Source organism: Squalius cephalus (genome assembly GCF_949319135.1).
Source record: "Squalius cephalus genome assembly, chromosome: 3".
NCBI lineage: Eukaryota > Metazoa > Chordata > Actinopteri > Cypriniformes > Leuciscidae > Squalius > Squalius cephalus.
Genome location: NC_137124.1, coordinates 50,320,822 through 50,334,367, shown reverse-complemented (window position 1 = coordinate 50,334,367; position 13,546 = coordinate 50,320,822). Strand labels below are relative to the sequence as shown.

The 13,546-nt window shown below is 37.1% G+C and overlaps 1 protein-coding gene across 19 annotated transcripts in view; it reads left to right on the top strand.

Moving 5' to 3' along the window:
- Window positions 1-13,546, top strand: part of LOC307155720 (adhesion G protein-coupled receptor L3) — a 324,537-nt gene that overhangs the window by 210,568 nt on the left and 100,423 nt on the right. For all 19 annotated transcript variants that reach the window (XM_079866593.1, XM_079866603.1, XM_079866601.1 and 16 more), the window contains 3 exons: window positions 4,807-5,145; window positions 10,057-10,160; window positions 11,008-11,193. In XM_079866593.1, the coding sequence (XP_079722719.1) occupies window positions 4,807-5,145; window positions 10,057-10,160; window positions 11,008-11,193 (629 nt within the window). The remainder of the gene's footprint in view (window positions 1-4,806; window positions 5,146-10,056; window positions 10,161-11,007; window positions 11,194-13,546) is intronic.

Below are 13,546 nucleotides of genomic sequence, written 5' to 3'. Positions count from 1 at the left end.
AAATATTTGCATGTATATACTGTCTATATATATTTATATTATATATAATTTATATTATATATAAATATTTTATATATAAATAACACATTTTTCTTAAATATATATGCATGTGTGTGTATTTATATATAGAAAATAATTATACTCCATACACACACATATATATTATGTAAACACAAACTTTTATTTTGGATGCGATTGATCGCGATTAATCGTTTGACAGCCCTATATATATATATATATATATATATATATATATATATATATATATATATATATACTTTTTATGCATGATTATATGCGTGCATAGTATATACTTTCTTTAATTAGTTCATTAATTAACTAATTGGGCAGTTCTTTGCCAGAATTGTCACTTTACGCGGTCAGTTCTTGAAAACGGCAGGAAATGTAATTATCTGTAATGTAAACAATTATAGATTGTTGTAGATGTTCTGCCCACCCAAACACAGAGCCATTAGGATCACATCACCCTGCAGAACAAGAGCATGTGCGCGTGCGTGTGTGTGTGTGTGTGTGTGTGTGTTATTTCCTGGGTCGTGGGCCTTACCCATAATTTCTCCAGTGTCTCTTCTGTTTGCTTATTGCTTAGTCCCCCTCTCGTTTCTGTGTTTATTAGCACATAATCTCCCTTGGAGGCTCTGTGTATCACAGAGTCCCACAGCCCAGTCAGATCATTTTAGCCCTTTATTTGTGTTTGGAGGACTGACAGCAGTTGCATCGGCAGATCATTCTGTCTGTTTACTGACTTCATGCGTATACAGCTATATTGAGTATGCATGCACTTAGGAGCCTATCATGCATGCAGGTGGTATATGTATGTAATTTAATTGCAACTTTTTGCAGTTGAATACAGTTTTTGATTTTATTGATTGTGCGGCAGCTCTACTTCGTAAAATCAAAATGTATTTATTTATTTATTTATTTATTTGCTTGCTTTCATCTTTGATAATTGCACTATGTAAACCAATTCTGTTTCTGGATTTATGGATGCGCAATTACTGGAATGAAAACAGTTTGGTGTAGTGATGTTTCTTGTTTTCCTCGGGATGATGTGGATCTGTACTTTATAAAGCAAACCTTCCATTTCCGCATTTTAAAGAGGATCTATTATGCTGTTTTTTTTGTTGTTTTTTTTTACATTTTCAACTTTCTTTAGTGTTTAATGTTGCTGTATGACGATGAAAACGTTCTGCTAACACAACACACTGATCCACCGGCCAATCAGAGCAAGGAGGGAGGGGCTTCATAGAGACTAAATGGAAATATATATATTTAATATGCATATTTGTCAGATGTTTCTATTTTTCATGGTAAACTCTGGTAAACTAATACAAAAAAAACACTTCCGTTACTTAAAAAGAATATACGTCAGAAAAAAAGAAAGAAAAAAAAGGAAAAAAATTGAATTTAGTAACTAATTTAGTTACTAAATTCAATTTTTTTAATAACAAACTAAAACTTAGGCTAAACAAAAATTAATTTAAATATTTTAAAGCACACAACAAAATAATTCTAAATATTAATACAAAATATAATATTAACTCAGTGATTCTAAAATAACTCTAGTGTGGATGTTTCTGCATATTGTATGTAAGCAAAGTGTAGGTTGTTGTTACTATAGACATTTGTGGTTGTTTATTTCTTTCACTGATGTAGATTGGAAGGTGTGGTTACCATAGAAACATGTCTGATATAATAGCAGTAGGCAGTGAGATCATATTTTTTTGCACTTGAACCTCTAATAATAATTGTCACAACCCATAGCAATCTACAGTAGGTGAAAAAAGGATCTATTTGCAGCCGTTTAAGGGATTATTTAGAAAGAACTAGAAACAAAACACTCTTCACTATCAAACAAGAACAAAACAACCGGGTATAACGCAATGAGAACTGACCATGAACTGAATAAAACACAAAGTTTAAAGGAATAGTTCACCCAAAAATGAAATTTTCCCATAATTTACTCACCCTCAAGCCATGCTAGGTGTATATGACTTTCTTCTTTCAGATGAACACAATCAGAGTTATACTGAATAATAATCTGGCTCTTCCCATCTTTGTAATAACATTGAATAGTGCCTGAGTTTTTGAAGCTCTGAAAAGCGCATCCATCCATCATAAAAGTAATCCATACGACTCCATTGGGTTAAGACAAATTAGAAGTCTAAAACTAGACATTATCAAGAAAATTGTGGAGGATTTTGATATAAGAGACGAGGAGCAACATCCTACGTCATACATCCGGTTAGACAATCAAACAATGAATAACCAAGATAACTAAGGGGCTGTTTACACGACACAGTATTCAACTAAAAACTTTTTGTGCGTTTTGGCCGTTCGTTTACACGACAACGTGTAATTTGGGTGCCTGAAAATGCAAAGTTTTGAAAATGGGGTTCAAAGTAGAGGTGGGCGATATATCGTTTAGACGATAATATCCAAATTGTTGTCTGGACGATATGCAAAATTGGGATATCGAATATTTCATAATTTGTACAATCCGACCCCCCAAACATGAAAAGAGCTGAAAGAAGTTAAAGAGAAAACAAATAACGCACACTATAACCTTCTAAACAATTATATGTAGCGATTTTTAATACTGTAGGGCAGTACTATTCCCGGAGGCAACCTCCGAGTGGCTCAGCCCATGGTCCCGTGTCGTCGAAAACGCACATTCATACGTAAATTCGAAATAGTGCGCGCAGAAGCACATGCGCAAAACCGTTTTGTAAAATGATATATGAATTATTTTTATTTTATCATATGCCATTTTACAAACCTAGCCTACATTTTGCGCATGTGCTCCTGCACGCACTTTTTCAGTCACAACACAGCAATCAGAGGAGGACGCGCTGAAAACTGTAATGCTGTTCTCTTCCTTCATAACTCGTACTGAGAAGGTTTGAGTTGCAGAGGAATTTGTGACTGTTTCACCTGTTCAACCACATCAAAGTTTCGTAATTAGTAAGTCCGTGCTTTTTCTCTTTTTTTTTTCTTATGTGCTGAAGGGCCGCTGTGCCTTGGTGAAACGGTGTTTGTACGTGAAGAGCTCTTTTCAAAACGCCATAAACCTAAAAAGCTGCCTCAAAGAACCAGAAAAAGTAATGATTATGAATATGTAAAATATTGCAATAAGACATTTTAATTGTTTATTAATTTCTGTGTCGGCTGCAAAGATGAAGTTGACGATAGGCTATTGACTCGCGATCTTCTCAGTAGGCTAGTGAACGCACCGGAGAAATGCACATTTATTAGGCTACATAGTTTTATTTTGTTTTGGATGGTTTTGTTTAGAACCAGCTTTCTGTAAATATATTTCACATTTTTTAGGCCTGTGAGGCGAGTAGGCTACGGTTCGGTTCATGATGAAATAATCTCCAGTTCAAGCACCTTAGGCTATGTTGTGATTGCTAGACTATTTACTTTTTATGTATTAAATCCAGGAAATTGGTTAAAGAAAAATGTATTAAAATTAAGATACAATTAATACAAAACGAAATTCGTTTTATAGAAAGGCTTTGTGCTTTCTGTTTTGAGGTCTCTGTGAAAGTTTGAAAGTCTTTGCCGCTTTCAGAGCACTCGCGTCTGGAGAACTGTCACGTAATATTGTTTTTTCCTCATAAATGCAAACACGAAAAATTAAAAGACAAAATACTTTTTTAAAAAGACAAACCATCAATTTTTTGGGGGAAAAATGGATGGATTTATTGCGTTTTGGGGAAAAAATGGATGGATTTATAGCGTTTTGAAAAGAAAATGTTTTACTTTGAATTTATCATCAACAATATTGTTGTTTGATTTAATAATCACTGTTGCAAGAGGTGCCTAGTTCGTTTTTTTTTTTTTTTGTAAGTGGAAAAGTAGGGGCTACCTCAGATTCTGTTTAGTTATCTCCTTTGTTTTTTCTATAGCCTACAATAATAGGTCAAATGCAGCAAGTCAAAAGACCAACTGGACCTTCTTTGCCAGTTTGCACACATTTCTTTGAAGGATGGCAAAAATATCGTCTGAATATCGATATCGAGATATTGAAAACAAATATCGAGATATTCATTTTTGTCAATATCTCCCACCCCTGTAAGTGTAAGTATTTGAAAACGGTCTCTGTGTAAACAACAAAAACACGAATCTCTGAAGACGATGATGTCATGCACATGCGTATTACGTGTTCAGTCTATAGTGTTTCATCGGCATCTAATGGCCAAGCAGCAGAATACAGCGTTTTTAGTCGTTTTCGCGGATCCTTGTGAATGGGGATCGTTTTGACAATGGTGTCATCTGTACGCGGAAAACTCAAAGGAAAAACTTCTCAGTTTTAAGCATATCGTTTTTTGTGTAAACGTACCCTCAGTGAAAACACAAGAAACTGAACTAAAGTAGTGCAAACCCACCCAAACATACAAAAAAACACAGATAAACCCTGACAATAATAATAATAACTGACAAAACAATAGGGTTTCTTGCACTTCTTAGACTGCTAATAATAAGAATAACAAAAATATTCATCGAAGCCCTAATAATACTGACAAAAACATTAAGGCTTCATGTTTGAATTTCTAATAATGCTTCTGGAGAAGGTTTCTTTGCAGTCTCTAAGGTTATACTAAAACGTGTGTCACCATCTGATACAAATAAATGTCTGCAGCAGAATATAACTGTGATTTTGTATCTGTGGGACACTGCTTGCTTGATTTTCATTTAAACAGTTTGCTGCTTGATAAATGTAACTACGTTTTCTGATTTAAATCTCATTTGTTGTGTTCTCACTCAAATTTTTCCTGATTCCAGAATCTTCCTCCTCGGGAAACGTCTTAATGGACACAACAACAACACGCACCACAACTCGCCCTGCTACCGTCACCATGACGACCACTTCCACCTCCACCACCACCACAACCACCACCACAACCAAATCACCGGGCACAACGACGACGACGACACCGGTCACGCGGAGCACAACGACAGACCGCCAGCCTCTTCCCGAGGCCTCTATGCGCTCCGTCCCTTCCTCTGTCCTGCCCAATATCGCTGTGGAGTTCTGCAGTCCCATCACCGACTCCACCCTCACCTGGCCCAAAACACGACAGGGTCAGGTTGCCAAGCAGCCGTGCCCGCCTGGAACCATCGGTAAGTTGCTTTTCAAGGAATCACCTGTCAACAACTGCTTTGATCTGTTTACTTTTTGTAATGGTTGCTGTTTTCTACATTATATTTAGTGTTAGGTTTGGTGAATTGCATTTAAAACCGTCAGGGGGTGTTTGACCTGCAAACATCATCATGATTATTATTTATAATGATAGTGCATTTGTAATAATTAATGATAATTGTTGTTATTATTATTTCACAAAACACTCTATATTGTCCCTGTTTTTTTTTTTATTCATAGATATGCATTTACATTTAATCATTTAGCAGATGCTTTTATCCAAAGCGAATTACTAATGATGAGAACAACAGAGGCAATCAAACCAACAATAGGGGAACAACAGTAGCACAGTACATTTTGCAAGATTTTTATTTATGTATGTATTTATTTTTAACCCTTATGTTGTGTTCAGGTCATTTTGATCTGGAGAGGATTTTCTTTTCCCCGAAAATGTTAGTTAATATTATTGCAATGGACTAAGACTTATTGACTTCTAAAACAGCTTTTACCCTACTTTTAGGGTAATTTGTATACATTTTTGGGATTTTTTTTCTTGTTACACTTGTTCCTGATCAGAATCAAAGCTACAAAAAACAAATCTCTCGCCACGCCACACCATCACTAAATATTTGACTCAATCCCCCCGCCAACCCGTCCTCCCTCAACTAGGACCGGCCCTGCACCATCATAGATAATAACACATGAGATTTCAATAATATTTTGACCTCTGAACTAGGTTTCGATTTCAGAAATCTCGTCACCTTAACCTAGAACATGCTAGCAATCATATAGTGACTCCTTGACCAGTTTTTACAAAGCAAATAAACCCATGTTACTACATGTTTAACACCTTGTTTTGGTAACCCGGGTGTGTTGTTTGGATTGTATTTTTTTCTCTCCATGGTTATTAGTCTATCTCTGGATGTGCAGCAGACGCACAGCGTGAGCACAAATAACACAAACGCAGCACATGCATCAAACACGCCACAGCTCGCTGAGAAACATCCTCCCTTCACTCTCTCTCGTTCTCTTTCTTTTTGTCATCTTCTTTCACCTCTGTCTGTCACTCTGTTTCCTCTGGTTTTCTTTCCCTAAATTATATTTCCCCTCATTGCTCTTGCTGCATTCTGCTCACATCAAAACATTTCCCGTCCTCCCGACTGCAGACTGGCTGGTTTCCATGGTTTCGGGTGATTGGCAGTTTCTTCATGTTTAGTTGTTTGTTCTTGAAGTTTTCAAAGCGCCAGACTGGAGCTGCAGTTGGAGGATTTGTCCTCTGGACATTTCTCAGAGTAACACGTGTCACATTCACGTATTCCTAAACTCATTAGTCAAAACAACTGCAGCAAAAAAATATATATATATATTTTTTTTTAAATACCCAATATATACACTACCATTCAAAAGTTTGTGAAATTAATACTTTTATTCAGCAAGGATGATTTAAATTGATCAAAAGTGAGAGTAAAAACTTTTATTTTAAAGGACAAGTTCGGTATTTTACACTTAAAGCCCTGTTTACAGATCGTTTCTGATGAAATAGAACGGTTAAGATTAAAATTTGGTCACATGCTGCTGTCCCGAGAATTTTAGGTTTATTTCGCTTTCCCCCCCACCTACAGAATGGCAGTCTATGGGCACTGGAACAATCCTTCATAAAACGCATGAAACTTTCGTTTACAAAGACATGAAACTCACCGAGTGGTCAGGGGTGTCCACTGATATGCTCACACAAAAATCGCTGCAAAAGATGCTTTCCAACAGGTGTTTTACCATTCGTTGTAAAACTGTGGACCTATTTTTCCAAACGTCTCACACCCGTAGATTCTTCCGTTGAGAGCTTGAATAATAAACACTCCAGCCCAGTTGGTGGCGATAATGCACCTTTGCCAATTGCAAGCAAACCACTGGCATTTAATTGAATACACAGAAGCAGAAGAAGAAGCGGCGGAGTAATACCGTACTGCACACAGCCCATCCAATTCAAGTCAATGGAGTTGGACAAAAACTACGATAAAACCTGTTGGAAAGCATCTTTTGCAGCGATTTTTGTGTGAGCATATCAGTGAACACCCCTGACCACTCGGTGAGTTTCACGTCTTTGTAATCGAAAGTTTAATGCGTTTTAGGAAGGATTGTTCCAGTGCCCATAGGCTGCCATTCTGTAGGTGGGGGGGGGAGAAGGGAAATAAACCTAAAATTCTCGGGACAGCCGCATGTGTCCACATTTTTATCTCAACCATTCTATTTCATCAGAAACGATCTGTAAACAGGGCTTTAAGTGTAAAATACCGAACTTGTCCTTTAAACATTTAATTTGCTTTTGTTCCTCTCTTGTAAGTCTCTTTGGATAAAAGCTTCTACTAAATTATTGTAATTGTAAAAGCAAATCCATAAATGTAAATGTGAAAATTTTTTTTTTTTTTTTTTTTACAAATAAATAAATAAAATAAATAAAAGCAAAAACAAAAATTATGTAACACAATTTGCATAAATTACTGTATATTGCATAAATCTAAAAGTATATGCATAAATGTAAATAAATAAATAAATACATTCATATATTGTAATAAAATCAAAAGCAAAAATGTTATGTAAAAAAATCAATAAATGTAAATGTAAAAAAAAAACATTCTAAAATAAATAAATAAATAGTAAAATAAATTAAAAAGTAATGTAAAACAATTCGCTTAAATTGATGTTTAATGCATAAATGTAAATTAATTCATTACGATTATAATAAAATTAAAAGCAAAAAAGTTATGTAAAATAATTAGCTATTTTTACAAGGATTAATACATTGATGCAATGTTACTTTTATTATAAACATTCCCCTATATGTAGACTAATGGGCTTCATGATTTGGCAGAGCTATTTTTGGGGGTTCAAGCACGAAGTGCTGAAACCCTATTGTAATTGTCCTGATTTTTATTTTTCTTCTTCTGTAAAACGAATCGTGCTGACCAAACCGTAAGTGCTAGAGACTTGAAACTTGGCCAAATGGAGCCCAAAAATCGAGGAGATGTTCAGAGAGTATGACCCAGATTGGCCAATAGGTGGCGCTACAGCGATCGAAAGCGCAAAACTGCTCATAACTCCTAGGCCGTATGTCGTAGACTCAAGTGTCTTGTATCATTGGAAAGCTGGACTCCTGATGAACAAAACGTACATCTCCGCAAATGTTTCCGCCATTTTGAATTTTGTCAAAAACCTACTTTTGCGAACTAGTCCTAGGTTTTTTGCCCGATCGAAACCAAACCAGTGCAGAAAGGTTCTATGGAGTCTGAATATCAATAATTATCGAAATAAAGTTGAAATTTCGATTCACGGTCGCTAAGGGGCGGCAAAACGAACGTTGTGGGAGGAGCCTATTTTACTAAAATGGCTATAACTGGAGAAGTAAATGAGATATCTTCACCAAACACGGTACACATATGTATGAGTTCAGTCTGAGGTCACAGTAAAAAAAAATCACTAGGTGGCGCTATAACATGAAAAAAACATAAAAAGGGCTATGACCACTTGACTAACCACGTTAGTCCGATTGACTTGAAAATTGGTATGCAGTGTCTTGGTCCAAGGTGCCATGTATGTATTTGAGGACATTGGCGTATCTCGAAAAACATGGCCGCCATCAGCCAATGAATTTTGAGCACCTATTAGACAAGGTTTTCGGAGGCCGATCGGAACGAAACTCGATGGACATGTTCGACTAATGGCCCTAGAGGTCTGTAAGAATTTTGAAAGAAATCGGCCACTAGTTGGAGCTAACGAGTTTTACGGCTCTATAATCACGTGGTGTTACACATCCACACAATATTCATATCATTTGATAGATCTCCTCATACTGAACAACTTTGTCTCAAGAACCACTGCTGTCAATCAAACAGTTCATTAAATATTTGCGAATATATTAAAAACCTACTTTTGCGAACTAGTCCTAGGTTTTTCGCCCAATCGGAACCAAACCAGTGCACTACAATTTTCTGGACTCTCTAGATCAATAATAATTAGAAATTTTGCATTTGGTTGGCTATAAAAGGGTCATTTAGAAAATGGGCGTGGCAAAATACACTCAAAAGCCTATAAATCCTAAACGAAAATTCTAAAGAAGCATGCAAAATTTAATGGAGATCGGATCATAGGTGGTGCTATAACTTTCAAAAAGCTATGAAAACCATATATTTACTATGTTAAATTGCCTGTATTGGCTGTAAATGGACTTTTCCATCTATGATGTCTGTGGTTAAATGCTTGCTAAATAAAACTTAATGTCTTTTTACGCATGTGTGTAGGCCTTAAAGGCCTTAAATGCTTGAAACCTGCTAAATGCTGCTTGCAGCTTTATGCATGTATTTCTTTATTGAACATTGGTGTCTTTAATCAAATTTCTGTTGTCAGTGTTTTTGTTGGGTCTGGCAGCAGTAGGACATCTGGAGTGTGTGAATGTGTGTGTCTGTGAGTGATCACACCTGAGTGCTGATAGAGTCACCCGAGTGGAAGAATATGACATTTTTTCCCCCCCGTTCTGTCCTTCTAATTAGAGCTGAGAATGAGATGTCTCCCTCCACGAGCATTAATTGACCTTTACCACTGCACTTCAGGGAACACACACACACACACACACACACACACACACACACACACACACACACACACACACACACACACACAAACACACACTGCAGTGATTTTATCTCCATCAGAGGAAGTAATTACACATTCTTTTATGATCACAGACGTTTGATCACAGTGTTTCTTGTCATCTCTGGATAAAGCAGTGAAGGACGGGACTCTTTTAATGTTAATATTTATGTGTTTATGTTCCTATAACAAAGCATGATATGAACACACAACAGTGAAAGGCAGAAATGACTCATTTCTCTGTGCAGGGACGGCCATGTTTGCCTGCCAGGGGCCCGAGGGACTGTGGGACCAGCAGGGGCCCGACCTCAGCAACTGCACCTCCACATGGGTCAACATCGTCAACCAGAAGGTTTAAGAAGCACACAAGCACACACACACACACACACACACACACACACACACACACACACACACACACACACAAACAATATAATAATAACAATTATTAGTAATATTATTATAGATAACTGTTAGTATTATTTATATTTTTTTAAGCTATATCGGGGCTAGAGTTTTTATCTTAGTGATTTTGTATCCCTAAAACTGCATCCCAATATCCTTATGGTTAAATTGACTGTAAATACACTTTTTAAGCTTATAGCCTTGATGGTTACATCCCTGAGAAGCTTTTATCTAAAATGACTTTCATGGTATACTGTACATCAGGGGTGCCCAATCCTGCTCCTGCCGATCGACTGTCCTGCACAGTTCATCTCCAACCCTAATCAAACACTCATGGATTTACTGGGAATCAAGTGACCCATGACCTTGGTATTGTTTATCGTCACGCTCTACTGTTTGAGCTACAGGAACACTAACACCTATTCTAACACCTTCAGTTTTGCTGACTGCCAGAAAGCTACATTTTCATGCAGCATAATCATTTTTAGTAGATCAGTTCATTCTGATAAAAAACAAACATTCAAAATATTTTTTTTTTTAAGTGAAATGTTTTGTTAAAGGTGATGTGTGCAGTTTGTGCTATGTTAAACACATTCTCTTATGCCAGCTTAATACGCAAAGACAGCGGTGACTAAGCAAATTGTTGGTTGAACCCCCTGAAAAGTATTACAGTGTAACACACACACACACACACACACACACACACACACACACACTCACACACTTGTGAACTCACATTCACTCCAGTTTGTGTGATGAGTTTTGACTCAGTGTTCACTGTGTGTGTGTTGTAGATCAGAGCTGGTGAACCTGCTGCCATAATCTCCCGTGAGCTTTCGGAACAGACCAAGGGCCACATGCATGCGGGGGACATCACCTACACTGTACGGGCTATGGGTCACCTCATCGACCTGCTGGACATCCAGCTCCGGAATCTCACCCCTGGGGGAAAAGACAGCGCCGCCCGGAGCCTCAACAAGGTACTGTGTGTATCATACAGTACAACAATAAAATATCAAATAAATTCAACATTTATCTGTCAAATTTATTTCTATTACGCTTTTCACAATACACATTGTTCCAAAGCAGCTTTACAGAAAATCTTGGTGATGTTGATGTAAGGGATAATGTACATCCAGACGGTTGTTATCTCAGAATAAACCCCCGACAGGGTGATGAGGACACCGGCGCGAAGCGTCGTTATATATAACAAATATAAACTTTGTTATAATGAGAGGATTTGCTATCATGCAGAACCCCCTTCAGTACTAACTTAAACACCTCTGATTGGCCATTGCATTCAAGAAATCAACAGATATGCTTGTGATTGGCTACATTTCTTAACACTGCAAAACATGCTGTAAATAGAAACCTGTGACGCTCTCCAAAGCGCAAACACGATATGCACTACATTGTTTGGCAAATTTGTTTAGCCAATAAGATATTATTACGGAGAAAACCGATCCTAGACCAGCAGTTATGGGCAGCTTTTCCCTCTAAAAGCAATCAGAAGCAAACAAAGCAGAATAGTAATGGATGTACAGTTAGCCGGTCATTATTACAAATATAAACCCCGACTGGGTGATCGAGACCCTGGTGCAAGGCTCATTACACATCTACTTACCAGATGCATAAATAAAGGGACATGAAATATTGATCTGAGTTGAAATTATTTTGTTATGTGAGACGAAAGAGAGCACAGAGTGTACAGTAGCAATGAATAAAATCTCTGCTTCATGTTGGAGTCCTGATCAATCTGTCAGTATTTATCTTGTGATAATGACCGTCTGACTAGTATTATCCTGCTTATTACACGGCTACTTAAAGGTGCACTCAGACATTTTTTTCTCATTAGTGAAGGAAGCAACTTTGGTTCTCTTATTTGTAAAACAGTGAAAACATGCAAAACTCTAAGGCTGTATTTACACTGCAGATGCCCAATTCCGATTTGTTTTGACTATATCCGATTTTTTTGAAGACCTGCTTACATCTTCTTTTCAAAGTGATCCATATCCGTTATCTGCATTTACACTTTACACTTGTCGAAAAAAACGAAGGTAGTCGTCTGACCCAGATAAGCTTAGGCCGAAAAGGAAGTAAAACGGCGTGATCTACAATGGACGCGGATGAAATGATAATAAGGATGAAAAGTTTTTCCTTTCCTCACCATCTTTAAAGGTCACTGTCTCTTCGCCCCAAAGGCTCAAAAGATAAAACTTAAGCATAAATCCACTTGGTTGAGCCTTCGTCCTTCATTGCGCCATTGAAAAGAGTCATGTGATGGCTGTTAGTGTCCACCTGAGTTGACGTCATTTCAATGACGTCGCTTTTTCAATGACGTATAAACTCGCATTAACAGGGCAATCCGATCTGTCCTCTTACATAGCAGACGCAAATGCATGTGTCTGGTTCATATCAGATTTATTTCCACATATGAATGAGGCCTGAAACTGATCTGAGAATATCGGAATCCATGTGTTTTTTTCCTGCTTACACGTTTGTGGGTCATATCCGATCTGTGTATGATGTATATGGTGACTTTCTTCTTTCAGAAGAATACAATCGGAGATATATTAAAAAAAATGTCTTGGCTCTTCCAAGCTTTATAATGGCAGTGAATGGAGGATGAGATTTTGAAGCCCGCAAAAGCATACCCATCCATCATAAAAGTACTCCACACGACTCCAGTAGGTTAATAAAGGCCTTCTGAATTGAAGTAATACGTTTGTATAAGGAACATATCCATATTTAAAACTTTATAAGCTAAAATAACTAGCTTATGAATCTCATAAGCGTCATGGAAGACGCTCTGTGAAGCTAAACAGACGTGTATGGTTGCAAGCCACAGCATGATGGAACCTGTGACGATTAGTCTACTATTAAAGCATTAATTTGATGTAAACAATAGGTCTACATAATTCACAGATGCAGTTCATATGGGACATAATGTATAAGCCCCAACATTTAATAACATTTTTATGTCACAGTTCTGACTTGGACTTTATAACTTGCAATTGCGAGTTTATACAATTCTGAACTATTAATAAAAATCCAGGTGTTCTCTAGCATATCCTGCCAAAGTGCTGCTAATTTAGCAAAATATCCTTGAAAACTTGCCATTAAGTGCATTTGAATGTCTTTCAAAGACTCAATGCCATGAATCTCACAAGCATTGCCAAATGCAGTACATTTCTCTTCCTCAGAAATGTACATTGAATTCAACATGGCAACTTGTATATTGCGTCCAGGTGGACATAAAAAATTTAACCTTAAATAAAATGGGTAAAGGCCAGCCAATCAGATTAGAGCTGGTGGAGTTTGTGAATTTTACAT